Source organism: Schistocerca serialis, chromosome 4 (genome assembly GCF_023864345.2).
Source record: "Schistocerca serialis cubense isolate TAMUIC-IGC-003099 chromosome 4, iqSchSeri2.2, whole genome shotgun sequence".
NCBI lineage: Eukaryota > Metazoa > Arthropoda > Insecta > Orthoptera > Acrididae > Schistocerca > Schistocerca serialis.
This window is the reverse complement of record NC_064641.1, coordinates 316,675,895-316,693,132: the sequence shown is the minus strand read 5'-3', so window position 1 is coordinate 316,693,132 and position 17,238 is coordinate 316,675,895. Positions and strand designations below refer to the sequence as shown.

The following is a 17,238-nucleotide window of genomic DNA, read 5'->3' as shown; positions in this document are numbered from 1 at the left end:
GGTGTAATTTTCTGTATTATCTGGGCTTGTCAAATTTATAATACGGTCAATCAACATTCTTTTTCTCTTCACACTCTAGAACAAAAAATTAACAGCACATTCTACGTGATACGGCGGATAAAGATTACTTGAACCTTTTGAGTGGTGCTATGTAAGGATTTTCTTCTTCCATAATTTTAGAATCGGACCAGTGGTTTTCACGAAATCTTGTGTGCAAATGTTACAGAATCTGGGCGTGTTGGAGCCATCACAAAGCCTCAATAGATGAGGACCTAATTGATTCGTTGTACTGATAAAAAATGTCAATAATTTGATAATGAGGCCACTGGGTCAAGGAATGTGGACACACACTTACTGTCAACTCTGAATCATCGTATCTGTAGCGGGTGGTGGAGGGGAGGGAACTAGAAGTCGGAGGACGCATGTCAGTGTGTGCATGCGTGAGTGCGCTAGCGCTCGCACGCACACACACACACACACACACACACACACACACACACACACACACACTCACACATACGAGTTTATAATTGAGGATTAACTAATTATTTTCGGGGAGACAGCAATGAGGCAATGAGGAAGACATTAACTCATAATAATAAACATTTATTGAAATATAATTTGCGAGTAGTATCGGACATATTCGCGCCATCGCCATCACTGATTCAATTACTGCACCCTAAAAGTCTACATTCGTGTGTGCGAAGTGGCAGTCGACTATTACGCTCGGTGGGGTACTCTTTGCATACCCCACGCTGTAGAACAGCATCTGAGTGGCTTTTGACTGTAGAATAGCGTATTCATGGCGTCTCACAATAGTGGTATAGTACAGTGCATACATGTATATGAAACAAGGTATATAAAGAACTTCATGGTACAACCTGTTACCACCTCAAAGACTTGATCTCTGCTATAACTTCAGCAACGTAATCGAGGTGTAATGCGCATAAATGCATCCTAGTCACTGTACCAAAGCCTTGACATGTTTTTAACTATAATTTTCTCCAAATGAACTGCTGGAATCAGTCGTTTTCTTGCTCGAATTAAATGTAGCTGGTAACTAACTGAATTTTCTGATTATGAGAGTATTGAAGGGCGATCTGCTTTAACTGTTAAAAATTATTCAAAAACCAAGATCACACGAAATATCTTTTTATTCACGACGACCGGTTTCAACAGTTCGAGCTGTCATCTTTATGTATAACACTTACTGTTTTTTTGGTAGTAAAACATGTTCGTTTACGCTGACCTCATTCACAAGACGTCAAGTGGATAAAAGTCAGCTATGACAAACGTTTATAATATGCTGAGTTTTATCCACTTGAGCTCTTGAGCACGAGGTCAGCGTAAAATGAACATCACTCGCCTTTGCTCGGTCCTTCCCAGAAGTACCCTGTAAAGCGCGACATTTCATTTAGCGTTTCGGTGCTGCGTTTCTCATTGGGCATAACTCTCTGAATTCGACAGAATCGTGGTGTCAGTATTGTTTACCCTTCGCTATTTGTTCGTGGTATGAAGGACGTCCACATGTCCAGTGGCTGTTTGCACAAAGGAGGTAGTCTAGCTATCCATCGTCGGAATCCTTTAGAATGAATGGGAGTGACAAAAGAGGGGAATGAGAATTCTCAATTCACATAAGTGACAGGCAGTGCAGATATGATATGAAACAACATTACAATCCCATTTAGAAAAAATTTAAAAATTTTGGTGGAGATGAAGGAGCAAACAATCACAAAGACTGACAGACGGGATTCATCATTTTGTACATCAAAAAGCACTTTGTGCTAAATTTGCAGGCCTGGAGCACGTGAAGAAATTTTTGGTACGGATAGTAAAATTATACCATTGTCAGCTGCAACACATTTCAGTGGAAATAAACGAAGGGTATAGTCACTTCACACGTATCTGCAAAGCTCGCAGGTTAAGTCAAGAGGCGTGCCTGGTACGATTCTTCTATGTAAAACTCGCTACTGTTTAATTTCTTAAAGGAAATAAATGAGTGCAACAACGAAAATTAGAACATCCGGAACTGAGTACAGAATTCGCATTTTAAGTGGACTGGACGGCACAGAATATACCAATAAAGAAGTAAAAATAGAGAATATAAACATTAGTTTTAATAGTTTAAAAATCTGCCCACAATAAGACGTTGCAAGGTAATTTCCTTCTGACATCATGGGGATGCACTTCAATAGAAACTGCATTGTACAAGGAACACATTCTGACGAAGACAGTCCCGTTCCCTAAGCTGAAGGTCTGAAGAATTCCTTATGGCCTAGAAAGAAGTACAAGGATAGTTTCATAAGGATTTTGGGTACACTGTCAGTCTTACAACTGTTTCTGAGCTGTTTTCAAGACCGTCGCTGTTACAGCTGTAAGCGCCCCTGTGCAGGTGCAGACGTCGTAGTTCAAATTATGACGAATCTTTTTACGTTGAAACTGTCCGGGACGACTAAATTGCTTCGCTCTGGTAGAGTTTCCACGTCTCCGAAATGAGGTTACAAAAGTGCTACAGTATTTCTATCTACATATTTGTGCGAAAGACTGTTTTTGGTTTATGAACCTAAATTAGTCACGATTACGTGGCAGCTTTAGCGCGAAACTCTGTGACATTGACCGAGCGAGGTGGCGCAGTGGTTAGACACTGGACTCGCATTCGGGAGGATGACGGTTCAATCCCGCGTCCGGCCATCCTGATTTAGGTTTTCCGTGATTTCCCTAAATCGCTCCAGGCAAATGCCGGGATGGTTCCTTTGAAAGGGCACGGCCGACTTCCTTCCCCATCCCTCCCTAATCCGATGAGACCGATGACCTCGCTGTCTGGTCTCCTTCCCCAAACAACCCAACTCTGTGACATTGTCTGCGTCTGTCAGTACGCCGGCGGTTTGTACTACATACAAATTATATTACGTCTTCAAGACACTAATAATGATTAAATAACAGTGAAAATTTGTGTTTTTTGTGATCCATGTTGTTGATAAATGTGAAGTATAAAACCAAGTTGTTTGCAGTGCAACTGCCCTGCCACTTAAATACAGCGCATTCGCAGTTTTTCCCCCCTTCCCCCTTCCCGCTCCTAGCTCTTAGACAGCGAGTGCAGGTAATGTGAAGCGAGGTTGAGCGCCTTGGCACTCTTGCCAGGTACAGCATGCGAGCTGAAGTCTTGGCCGCCCCCGATAAACACCATTATAACGTACTTTGTTCATTATTGATTTATATCTCTTTTTGTCGCTGACATTATCTGTAAACTTTGTTTCTCATTTCTAATTAATATCTTTCTCAGTGAAATAAACTATGAGATGCTACCTTCTGGAAAATAATTACTTACTCCTCCATTATACATCGCTGTGTGTGTGTGTTACGGGCATGCACACTGAGATGGGACTTTGTACATACTGTGTCCCATGTTTCTGAGCCGAACAAGAATATCCATTAACAAACCACTGTTTGCTAATCGTTCACTATGACTGCTGGTCTACCACTCTTTGCCACCCGAGACAGTCAGGCTGTCAGTGTTGCCCATGCAGGAATACAAGAAGCGAGCCGGGCGGGACAGGAGGAGCTTAGCAGTGGCTCACCTCGATGGTTCCCCAGCGGCCGTCCTCGACCCGCACCAGCTCGTACGAGAAGGCCAGCTCTTCGGCGAACTTCTCCAGCAGATCTATGCAGAAGCCCGAGCAGCACTGGTAGAGGCTGCCGTTGCGGTGCGCGCTCGGCAGTTCCACCCTGCAACAGCGAGGAAAAATTGCTCAGTAGCTGCCGCATATCTCTCCACCCTTATGAAGCTTCAAAGCCCGAGGGCCGGATACAGCAAAAGCATCATCATTATAAACAAAATATTGCATTTGATAAAGTGTTGGCGGCTAAAGATGACAGCGTGCAACCGGTAATAAATGCTGAAGGTCTTTTGCGTTTGCGCTGCGAATACTTATCCCATGTATGACTAAATAGTTACCATGTAATAACCAACGCAAATAAATGATTAATATATTCTCGTACTGCAGTCAAATATACAGTCTACAAGCTCCAGCTAAAATCTGTTGGCCGGCCGGTGTAGCCGAGCGGTTCTAGGTGCTACATTCTAGAACCGTACGACCGCTACGGTCGCAGGTTCGAATCCTGCCGCGGGCATGGATGTGTGTGATGTCCTTAGGTTAGTTAGGTTTAAGTAGTTCTAAGTTGTGTAAGTAGGCTGTTTAGGTTTGTTTATTGGGAACGCCACCTCCGTATGAAAATCACTGGCTGTGCTGTGTGCAGTCTGTGGCTGCGTTGCATTGTTGTAATACTCGCCATTGTAGTGTTGGGCAGCGGCAGCTGGATGTGAACAGCGCGTAGAGTTGCGCAGTTGGACCCGCCAGCAGTGGTGGATGTGGGGAGAGAGATGGCGGAGTTTTGAAATTTGTCATGAACTGCTATATTTATATATGATGATAACAAGGTAAATACATTATTGTTTGTTCTCTATTAATATCTTTCATTTGCTAACTATCCCTATCAGTAGTTAGTGCCTTCCATAGTTTGAATCTTTTATTTAGCTGGCAGTAGTGGCGCTCGCTGTATTGCAGTAGCTTGAGCAGCGAAGATTTTTGTGAGGCAAGTGATTTGTGAAAGGTATAGTTTAATGTTAGTCAGGGCCATTCTTTTGTAGGGAATTTTGAAAGTCAGATTGCGTTGCGCTAACAAAATATTGTGTGTCAGTTTAAGCACAGTCATGTATAATTGTTCAAAGGGGACGTTTCATATGTCGACCCTTAGCCGAGGATACCTCACTGGAATCTTCTGATTTTTTCCTGTAGTTTGTGTAATTAGTGTAGCTATTGTTTATTGCTAGCGCGTAATTGTAGAGAAAATCTCCTTTGTAGTTGCAGTCTTTCATTGTTGTACAGTAAAACAGTTGTGGCATGCATGTAGATTTGCACCAAGTATTTCGCAGCTGCAATTAACTAGATATTTTTTCAGTGCTATATTAATGTGTTCTCTTATTTTTGCTCTTCAAATTGTGCTTTTCTGTGTTATCGTGTGAAATATTGTGGCAATAATGACGTGTGAAAAACGTAACACTAGGCTCCAAAGTAAACTGAGAAATAATAGTGACGACGAGCGTAGCTTATCAGCGCCGCCGAGTAATGAATTTACTAATGTTCAAAGTAGTAATTTGGTAACTGTGCATAGGGAAATGGAGCGGGCGTCAAATAATGGTGTAGACAGTGAAACAGGTAGTGAACAGGGAAGCATTATCGATCGATCGGTCGGCAACAGCTCGCCTCGGGAATCGGGAATGACAGAACACAATATTGCAAATACTGTAGACTCAGGTTTTGGGTTCTCACCGTTTTCTCAAATAAGTCAAGACACATTTTCTGCTTGTCAAAATGTGAATGTTGCCGGTGCAAATGCACTGCCGAAAAGCGTAGAGAAACAGATTCCAGACACGAATACATTATTATTGCAATTAATGCAACAAATGGAACAAAATCAGAGACAAATGGGACAAAATCTTAAAAAGTTAGACACAGTGGAACAAAATCTTAAAAAGTTAGACAAAATGGAACAACACCAGATACAAACACAGCAACAGTTAGACACAATGGAACAAAATCTTCAAAAGTTAGACACCACACTTGAACAAACACGTGAAGATTTAACTACTGAGTTACATAACATTGAATCGAAATGTTAAAAAGTCTGTAATGACGTAAAAACACAAATTTGTGAGCATTTTCAACCTATTTTTTCGCGGCATGAAAATGCATTACAAAATCACGAAGCAGCCATAAAAGAACTGCAAACCATTGTTCATGAAAATCATGAGACCTTGTGGGTTAAAATTGACTCAGTTCCATCTACCGATTCGGTTAAGCAACTTGCAAAAAACTCAGGAAAACTTAAAGGACACAGTAGATTCGATTTCAACACAAATGGACACTCTGAAACTTGGTTCAGTAAAACACACTGAGGAAATGTCTTCACTATCGGAGAAAGTAGCCGAACTTTCGGATCAGGTCACTAACTTATCTACAAAGGTAGATGATGATCTGAATGACACAAGACCTGTAGCATTCACTGACACAGAAGAGTATGAACAAATTAGAAAATTCAAACAGAATCAAAATCAAATCAATACACAGTACAAAAGAGAAATCCGGGAAGTACAAGATCAGCTGACACAGGTAATACAAGAATTACGTATTTCAGAGGATACTCGCGCCCCAATACGGGAAGAGGGACACAGAAATACGGAACAGCCACAAAATAATAACACAGGGCATTTCGGAAGTTATGAAAGAAATTGGCAATGTGCACCGAATTTTGAGATGGAACGGCAGACACGACCTAACAATGACCGATATGCGACTCGCCGACATGATGATTTTGACTATAAGCTGTTCATGACTACACGTAAATTCATAACATTTAAGAATTCTGGCAACGACATTCATCCACAAGCATGGCTCCATCAATTCTCGCATTGTTTTCCTCCCAACTGGTCGTTAGAACACAGATTAGAATTTATGTGTGGCTACTTGGAGAATGAACCAGCTGTAAGAATGTGATCGGTCCTTCACGATTGCCAAAGTGAAGGAGAATTTTACCATGCCTTCCTCTCAGCATATTGGTCTCAAGCCACACAAGACCGAGTAAAACATGGCATCATAATGATGAAACATTTCGAACAATCTGAATTTTCCAGTCTTGTGAAATATTTTGAAGACATGTTGCACAAGAATCAGTATCTTTCAAACCCATACAGCCCCTCAGAAGTCATCCGCATTTGCTTAATCAAACTGCCTGAACATTTGCGACATCTTATTTTAGCAGGACGTTGCAAAGACGACATTGAAGCTTTTCAGGGACTCTTACAAGAATTAGAAATTGACACAGACAGTCGCGGGATGCGAAAACAGGAAAACAATCACTACAGGTCATATCCGTCACAATTCCGTGACGACAGAAACGGTAACTGGACGCGACAAGGCTATTCTCACCACACAAATCGTGACCAAAACAGACACCACCCGTATGACAATCGGTGGCAGAGTAGTAATAATTACAGGGAAAGATCACCTCTCCGTGGTATTGACTATCACAGAAACAATCAAAGAAACAGACAATATGGGAACCAAAATAATTATTATCAAGGGAGACAGAATAACTTTAGACGCAACGGTCCAGCGTGCAGTTACGATTCAGGGAGAAATTCTCCACCACTTAACCGACAAGAAAGAAACTACAGGAACTACCGACATGACGATAGACAATGTGATCGTAACGACAGACCTGAATTGCATCAGAACTGGCGGGATTCAAACAGAGCAGGGCCCTCTCGGCAAGGCGAATTTGTAGAAGTTAGGTCTCCTAATCCTAGTAACGGCGCGCGCCAACAAAGAGGTAGACAATGACTCGCGCCGCAGGCAGCCACCTGCGCCGGCTGGCACAGAGAAAAATAACACAGACGCTAACCTTAAGAAAGATTTAGCATTCCTTTCCGACGTATACCACATGATAATTGCGTTGAAGTTGGACCTCTGCATAGTAGGAAGAGTAAAGGTTTACACCACATTTCACATGTAAAACCGTTTATTGAAAGATAATCTGCTTTTTAACTTTGTCATTGCCATAAAACTTTTCACTTTACATCACTAGTATGCTTGTCAGACTTAGAATCTGTTAACATGCAACAATGTTTGAAGTTAAATATCCAATCAAGAACCAAGAGAACTTATTGAAACAGAAATGACGAATGCATTGTTATAGTGAACAGACGTCACAGTGTTATTGTGTGTGTACATTCTTGCTTGTTAGTTGCACGATTACGTAACGACTATAAGGCTCACATACTTAGAACATTTACCAGTACTGCTAATGAGATTTTAATGCAACATTTTGGTTTACTTGAAAATACATTCTGGATTTAAAGTACTTTCTGTGGAATTAATGATGACTTAGCATTTGGTTTCTTTGACAGATACACGATTATATCACGACGCTACTAATGAGTGACAATTTACAATATTGCTTTTGCGGTGTATCTGTTTTATATCTGCACAGTTTTTCTGTTTTATTCTGGAAAGTAAAACATGTTTTAGTAGTAACTTTTGTGGTATAGCTACAATGAGACTGCCTTTTCCGTAGCACAACAATACGCTACAGCACAGTAATTTCTTCATCACAACAATAAGCGTAATAACTAAGATATCTATACGCAAAGCATTTCACTTTCGTGTATTATGAGGTAAGTACATTGACTTCTGCAGAACTTAGCTTTCGGAGGACGATAACTACAACACTTCCACACAGATTATGTTGCAACAAGACGCACATTTAGTGCTACAGTACACGTATTTGAGTGATTAATTTTGTACTTAAACCATTTATTTTTCAAGAGTTTTGAATTACAAAGAAAGTTTTCCATGAGACATTTCATTCCATTGCTGTAATCTGTAACACCTGAGGGTATAACTACATTAATCCTCAGGGGGGTACACGCTTACTTTGTGTACCATGTGTGTGGCAACCACAAGGAACCCTAGCTAATATGGTATTTGCTTATACAACTTTACACATCGGTACCATATTTCTCTAAAACACAAATTACACAGCTATCTGATCATTTAACTGAGAGATAAACATTTTTTTACTACATCAGTGACACATGTTTACGCAATTACACAGTTGGATAACTTCACACTTATGAAATTGTATTTTGTCTGTACTTTGTGAAATGCTCATATTTTTTCGGAACCATTGTGATACTATGAGAGCTTTGAATGATATATTTGGGAAGGGAGCATGATTTTAAAGTACGTTTGAGGTAGATGACACTATTGAAATGAGCAGAGAATTTTTTTTAGGTTTTGAAATTATTGGAGGAAGCTACGACGATTTTGAGAATTGACTGAGATGTTATGATATTATTATGACGACGATGTGTATTATGCTGCTGAGGTATGTTTATGATTAATAGGCTGATGCTATATGAGTTATTTGATTAAGCCACGTAGCTGTTATGATGAAATATTGAAGAAGTGTCGACGAATAAGGTAAGGAATAATGAATAGAAGTTAGGGACTCTTGACTTGTGAAAAAGGTTGTTGGAAACCAAGAATCGTACTTTAAGAGTTATGAAATGTGTGTATATGCGTGAATGTATCACAATGCTGGCGAAAATTTTTTGGATGCTGTTATATTTATAGGATTTTATTTCTACACATTTGCAACGCAAATTTTAGACCTGTGAAATTTTTTATGTGAGACTGTCACTGTAGCGGAAACTGCTGTCGTAAATATTTCCGTAAGAAAGTTAAGTGACCACCTGCACGTAATGCGTCGTGGGCACCCACCTGGGCGACAGCCGCCCGAAAAAAAGCCATTAGCCTTTCAGCGGCACAGTTAGAAAAAAAGAAAGGGGATGCCATTGTCCTCGCTATTGACATTTCCTTGTTGAAAGCATACTGTGGAGCTCGTAATTTATGATATTTACTAAAATGCCTAATGAAATGATTAGAAACATTTTACATCTATTGTCTTTGTAGTTAAGAGATTGCTCATTTTGTTTAATATCTGGTTTCCAGCTGTGTTGCAGCATTGGTTTTATAAAATAAACTTAAATGCATCTGTTATGTGAACACTTTCTGTCAACAGATTTACTAAATAAGTATTTTCTGATCCACATTCTTCGAAAAAGGAGCTCTTGGAATGGAGAGAACAATAAGAAGGGACTAATAACAGGAACTGCATACATAATTTACTTTTCAAGTACTTGGTAATTTATTTTTGTAGAAATAGTTGTGGTGCACCACTTTAATTACTTAGACATTAAGATGTGATTATACATTTCCCTTATCTGCATTGTTATCTTTAGTGTACTATTTTTTCTGCTTGAGCTTTGTCATGCTTAGGTATACATTATAGCATTTACTGCTGCTGTTTGCCAGGCATAGTGCTACTGAATTTTAATTTGTGTTACTCTGCTAAGCCAGTTTTACTACACATTTATTTTTCTTGTTGCTGCACATTGCCTCATATTAGTTGTAATGTTGAATTGCTTGGTAATTTAGATTTACTGTAGCTTGCTTTGCGATTTTCCATTTTTTTTTCATTGCTGTTTATATTAATTGTTTTATGTGCTGCTGCATTGCCTCGTCCCTTAGTTTAGCATCTGAGCTCAGTAGATTTAAGTTAGCTTAAGAGGGAGACTATATAAGAAACTGACTATGGAGAATAGGTAAAGAATGCATTGCGAAGTTATATGAAAAAGATTTGGGCCGAAATGAGTATTGTACAATCAGAAATAATTATTTTGAAAGAAATATGAACAGAATACAGAAAGCAGGCTTAGATAGGACTTTTTGGGAATAATGATGAACAAAGGGAGATCTCCATGCAAAATACTGCAGTAAAACAAACCCTGTCCTTTCCCTTTTGTGTTATCCCACCATGTGTTTGTGTACCCTTGTGTATTTGTATTCTTCCTGTCTCTGTGTAGTTTCATAGAATTTTTTCTTCTTCTAATATTAAGCTACATTCACTATGATGAGGAATACTGTTATCCTCAAATATAATTGGCATTAATAATATGTTATTTACCTTATAAATATGCTTACACATTATTTATTCTGTTTTGTTTTAATGCTCATGTGTGAAGTTGATGTTTCAATAATTATTCTGATCTTTTATGTATGTACTTACGTCATAATTCCTGTAACACTGATGTATATGTTTATTTCTATTCTTTTTTTTAAAGCCTGTGTTACTACAATTGTTATCTATATTGCTATGTTCTTTAATGATGTATTTTGTACCTTTGTTATTGTATTTTTATGTTATCAAATTGTAATTGTTACCAGTTCTTCAAATTAAGTATCATTTCACTGCACACGTTTCTGTTGGCCATAATATATGCACAGTATGTGAGAAGTAGGGACTGTTAGTGTTTGCACATGTGTTAATAATTCAGCAAGGGACTGGATAGCAGCATTGCTGGTTCTAAGGACAATTCCAGAAACTTTGTGAGTGCACAAGTGGTGGTTATGGACTTGCTATATTATCCGCAAGACTCTTCAATGGTGATTGTGCACCTGCACAGTCACAACAGATGGCTGCTGGCCATCTCTACAAGGACTACAGTGGGTCTGCATCTTTGATGACCCACCAGTACCATTATCTCTACAAGGACTACAGTGGGTCTACATCTTTGATGATCCACCAATACCATTATTTCTACAAGGACTGCAGTGGGTCTGCACCTCTGGTGGCCCACGAATACCACAATCTCTACCAGGACTACAGTGGGTCTGCTCTGTGATGACCTACCTACCAATAGTCTTCAAAACTTCGAATGACTCTGTTGTGGGTTTGCTCTGTTGTGGCCCATTACCTGTTTGCATGTCGAGAGTCAGCACTGTCTTTTCGTTGGAAGACAACACTCCTTCTTCAAGACTGCATGGAAATCCACTACTTCTGTGTGCATTTTCTTTTACTGCTCAGACTTTGAGAAAAACACTGCAGTTTTACTGTGATGAATGATCAGGACTGTCTTTATGGACTGTGAGAAAATTTTAGCTTTTGACCAACATTCTATCAATAAGTGTGTGCATTTGATTTCTTTGTTATTGTAATTATGAAAAATTTTTTCAAATCTGTATTGGCCACTGCCCAAACCAATTTGTAAAAATTTTTTGTGGGGAGCATGGGGGCTATGTAAGTAGGCTGTTTAGGTTTGTTTATTGGTAACGCCACCTCTGTATGAAAATCACTGGCTGTGCTGTGTGCAGTCTGTGGCTGCGTTGCATTGTTGTAATACTTGCGCAGTTGGAGGTGAGCCGCCAGCAGTGGTGGATGTGGGGAGAGAGATGGCGGAGTTTTGAAATTTGTCATGAACTGCTATATTTATATATGATGATAACAAGGTAAATACATTATTGTTTGTTCTCTATTAATATCTTTCATTTGCTAACTATCCCTATCAGTAGTTAGTGCCTTCCATAGTTTGAATCTTTTATTTAGCTGGCAGTAGTGGCGCTCGCTGTATTGCAGTAGCTTGAGCAGCGAAGATTTTTGTGAGGCAAGTGATTTGTGAAAGGTATAGTTTAATGTTAGTCAGGGCCATTCTTTTGTAGGGAATTTTGAAAGTCAGATTGCGTTGCGCTAACAAAATATTGTGTGTCAGTTTAAGCACAGTCATGTATAATTGTTCAAAGGGGACGTTTCAGTTGTAGGGGACTGATGACCCCAGAAGTTAAGTCCCATACTGCTCAGAGCCATTTGAACCATTTTTTGTTGTGGGAGAGCATGCAATATTTCCGCTTCAGCTCCTATAGTTTCATGAAGTTCCGATAAGGGCGGTGCTGTACGTAGCTTTGAAAACGACGTCTGTGAAGGACGTGCGTTCCAGGCAGAGAGCTGTCACTGAGACTCTTTTGACGGAAAATGAGAGCATCGCAGTTGTTCATAAGCGCTTGCAGAATCTCTACAGAGTTCTGGTAGAGAACAAAAATACCACTGGACTCGCATTCGGGAGGACGACGGTTCAATTTGAACCATAAAATCTGTTATACACTGCGACAGCAGCACTCCAATCGGGTAGTAAGATGCACTATTGAATGCGATATTTGATGAATGTGAGTAGTATTGTTTATTTTGTTTTGTATCATGGTTTCTGCGAAAGGGAGCATACATAGCGCTGCAAATACAAGTAACATTTCTTAAGTTTCCTAACGAGCTCGATAGGAATCAAATACCATGTTACGGGACTGTTTATGTATGACTGTATTGTAGACTGCTGACATACAGTGAAGAAAAACTTTTTAAGAGAAGAAAAAAGCAGGTGAACATCGGAAAACATAACCTTTTGCAGAAAGACGTCGTATTACTACACAGTAACATGAAGTTTTGTAATTCCGAACTAAAGCAGTTTATGAATGAGGAAAACAGAAGACTGGAATGGAATATAGTACGTACACTGTTCAAGGTACCAAATAAACCACCACAACCATAGCTCAGGAGAAAACTCCCACAGGTGTTATAATAAAACGTCAAAAGCTATACAACAGTTTCCCGGTACAGTTCACAACTGTTGCTACATCAGAGCTACAAGCGTCAGTATCTTCAACAAAGTCTTTTTTTTAAAGAAGTATTTATATAAAAATTCATGTCTTCGAAATTCGAGTAAAGTGTAAGAATGTGCAAATCATTAGACTCTGTGCAAACAAACGTTGCGTGTCAAGGGAAGTACGTATCATAATTAGAACAGACAGGAACACAGACACTTCTTGTGCTTGTGTTGTCCTGCTTTCGACATGGCTAGCTGCAATTATATGCAATTAGGAAAATATTTCTTCATGAAGATGTTGTAGCCTATGTCGCTTCATTTGCGAGTTTTCATCGTATTTACATGAAACTTTAAATCATTCATATATTTTATATTTTATTTCGGTATGCTTGGGACGCAACAAAAATAAAAACAAACATCAGTCTTACGATGACGTTAAGAGCAGCCGGCTATCTGGCCACTTTGGGCGCTAGTGTCACTTGAACTGGAGGACAGTAACAACTTATACAATAGTGAATGTCACGACTGTATACAGGGTGGTCCATTGATAAGGACTGGGCCAAATATCTCACGAAATAAGCATCAAACGAAAAAAGCTACAAAGAACGAAACTCGTCTAGCTTGAAGGGGGAAACCAAATGGCGCTATGGTTGGCATGCTAGATGGCGCTGCCATATCAAACGGATGTCAACTGCGTTTTTTAAAATAGGAACCCCCATTTTTAATTACATATTCGTGTAGCACGTAAAGAAATACGAATGTTTTAGTTGGACCACATTTTCGCTTTGTGATAGATGGCACTGTAATAGTCAAAAACGTAAAACTACGCGGTATCACGTAACATTCCGCCAGTGCGGACGGTATTTCCTTCGTGATACATTACCTGTGTAAAATGGACCGTTTACCAATTGCGGAAATGGTCGATATCGTGTTGATGTATGGCTATTGTGATCAAAATGCCCAACGGGCGTGTGGTATGTATGCTGCTCGGTATCCTGGACGACATCATCCAAGTGTCCGGACCGTTCGCCGGACAGTTACGTTATTTAAGAAAACAGAAAGTGTTCAGCCACATGTGAAACGTCGACCACGACCTGCAACAAATGATGATGCTCAAGTAGGTGTTTTAGGTGCTGTCGCGGCTAATCCGCACATCAGTAGCAGAAAAATTCGCGAGAATCGGGAATCTAAAAAACGTCGGTGTTGAGAATGCTACATCACCATCGATTGCACCCGTACAGTATTCCTATGCACCATGAATTGCATGGCGACGACTTTGAACGTCGTGTACAGTTCTGCCACTGGGTACAAGAGAAATTACGAGACGATGACAGATTTTGTGCACGCGTTCTATTTAGCGACGAAGCGTCATTCACCAACAGCGGTAACGTAAGCGACAAGTGGGACAACAGCGACCTAGGGTTAATGTATGATACGGCATTAGGGGAGGAAGGATAATTGGCCACCATTTTATCGATGGCAATCTAAATTGTGCAATGTATGCTGATTTCCTACGTAATGTTCTACCGATGTTACTACAAGACGTTTCACTGCATGACAGAATGGCGATTTACTTCCTGCATGATGGATGTCCGGCACTTAGCTCGCGTTCGGTTGAAGCGGTATTGAATAGCATATTTCATGACAGGTTGATTGGTCGTCGAAGCACGATGCCATGGCCCACACGTTCACCGGATCTGACGTCCCCGGATTTCTTTCTGTGGGGAAAGCTGAAAGATATTTGCTATCGTGATCCACCGACAACGCCTGACAACCTGCGTCAGCGCATTATCAATGCATGTGCGAACATTACGGAAGGCGAACTACTCGCTGTTGAGAGGAATGTCGTCATACGTATTGCCAAATGCATTGAGGTTGATGGACATAGTTTTGAGCATTTATTGCATTAATGTCGTATTTACAGGTAACCACGCTGTAACAGCATGCGTTCTCAGAAATGATAAGTTCACAAAGCTACATGTATCACATTGGAACAACCGAAATAAAATGTTCAAACGTACCTACGTTCTCTATTTTAATTTAAAAAACCTGCGTGTTACCAACTGTTCGTCGAAAATTGTGAGCCATATGTTTGTGACTATTACAGCGCCATCTATCGCAAAGCGAAAAAAGTGATCCATCTAAAACATTCATATTTCTTTACGTACTACGCGAATATGTAATAAAAAATGGGGGTTCCTATTTAAAGAAAAACGCAGCTGATATCTGTTTGACCTATGGCAGCGCCATCTAGCGGGCCAACCATAGCGCCACCTGGTTTCCCCCTTCAAGCTAGACAAGTTTCATTCTTTGTAGTTTTTTCGTTTGACGCTTATTTCGTGAGATATTTGGCCTGGTCACGATCAATGAACCACCCTGTATATTAGGCTGTGGTCGAACTTTGTTTAACATTACTCTTCCCCCCGCCTCTTCCCTCTCCCGCATTTACCTACCTCGTCCATAGTAGGAGAGGGTACCCCCCCTCCCCCCCCCCCCCCCAAAAAAAAAGAAAACGGAATGACATTGGCGTGGGTGGAGCTTGTGTAGTACGCATTTCTGCCGTTAGGCTTGTATAACGCAACCGTTTGCCAGTTCAGGGCCGCCTGTGTTGTCGACCTGCTTGTTCTGTTCATCTGCAGTGAATGTTTTTGCTAGTGCTGTTTTGCTCTTGATTCGTTGTTAATGATGCGAAGTATAAGTGAACAGCGTGAAGTTGAGAAATTTCGTTTTCTTTTCGGTAAAAATGCTGCTGAAACTGTTTTAATGTTGAAAACAGTTTACCAAGATGATGCTATGGGAAAAACTGGAGTGTACGTGTGGTTTGCTCGATTTAAAAATGGTGACATGTCAATTGATGATAAACCTCGTTCTGGACGAAAATACTGAAAAAGTGGAGAGCTTCTGCTCACAGACCGTCTATAGACAATTGATCAACTGCCAGAAATTAGTGGGTTATCTTGGAGCTCGGTTCAGCGAATTTTAATAGAAGATTTGATAATGAAAATGTTTGCTGCCAAGTTTGTTCCTCGCGTTCTGACCAACAATTGCTTCGAAACAACAGCTTCAAACTGATCAAGATTTTCTGTCAAAGGCCATTTCTGGTGATGAGTCATGGTGCTATGATTACAAGGCAGAAACAGAGCAACAGTAAAACCAATGATAGACGTCATCGTCACCCTGTCCAAAAAATGTCGACAAGTCAAATCAAACATCAAAACAATGCCAGTTTGATTTTTTGATGCCAAGGGCAGAGGTCATCCACAGTTTGTTCCCCCAGATCAGAGGTCAATCAAACATTTTATCTGAAACTTTTAAGAAGATTGCGCAACAGTGTTCATCAAAAAAGACAAGATTTGTAGCAGGCAGGAGACTGGTTCTTCCTCCATGACAACGTACCTGCACACACAGCCATCTCTGTTAGATAGTTTTCGGCTAAAAATGGCGTAGTTCCGCTGGCCCAAGCCCCTTGACCTGGCTCCATGCGACTTTTTCATGTTTCCATGCATGAAAAGGGGCGTGAGAGGACACAGACTGGTCAACATAAGAAGTCAAGAGAAGAACGAGGGAGGAGCTGTTAGCCATTTTTAAAGATGACTACAAAAAATGTTACGAACAATGGAAGCACTGATGGAACAAACGTATTAGCTTTAATGGAGAGCATTTTGAAGGGGATACAGGTGTTTTGTAAACCATTTGAAAATATATAGTTAAAAAAAATTCTGGCTTTTTGGGTATCCCTCGTACATTTGTACATTTTCCACGTTCAACTCTCCTGTTGTGAACATAATTTCCTTGGTAACTCACAGTGATACTCGGTGTTGGCTGGCAATGAGGGAGAAAGTTGAAGAGTTCTCCAAGCCCATAGGAGCATCTTTATGATACAAATTCTTTCTTCGTAGGTGGTACGAGATACTTGTATTTATAACGAAATAAATGAACCTAGACTTGAATTCTTTTGTGATCTGAGAAGAGTTGTCCACTACTAATTTCGGTCATCTCTTCATTTCAGCTCGAGGCAATATGTAACTTAAGAACAAAGACTTTGAAAACCCCAGACATTTAGTTCAAACCGGATTATTTTCCAATATGCATACAATCCGTCGACGATATGTTGGTTTTTAATATAAAACAAAAGAAACTACCTGAGCATCAGTCTTCATTTAGTGAATTTTGCCTAAGGTTTATTA

At 40.1% G+C, this 17,238-nt stretch overlaps 1 protein-coding gene across 1 annotated transcript in view; it reads right to left on the bottom strand.

Annotated features, from left to right (window-relative positions):
- LOC126474415 (glutamate receptor ionotropic, NMDA 2D-like) overlaps nucleotides 1-17,238 on the bottom strand; it is a 580,517-nt gene that overhangs the window by 366,168 nt on the left and 197,111 nt on the right. Inside the window, exon 3 of the mRNA XM_050101884.1 lies at nucleotides 3,579-3,726. Coding sequence (XP_049957841.1) covers nucleotides 3,579-3,726 — 148 coding nt within the window. The remainder of the gene's footprint in view (nucleotides 1-3,578; nucleotides 3,727-17,238) is intronic.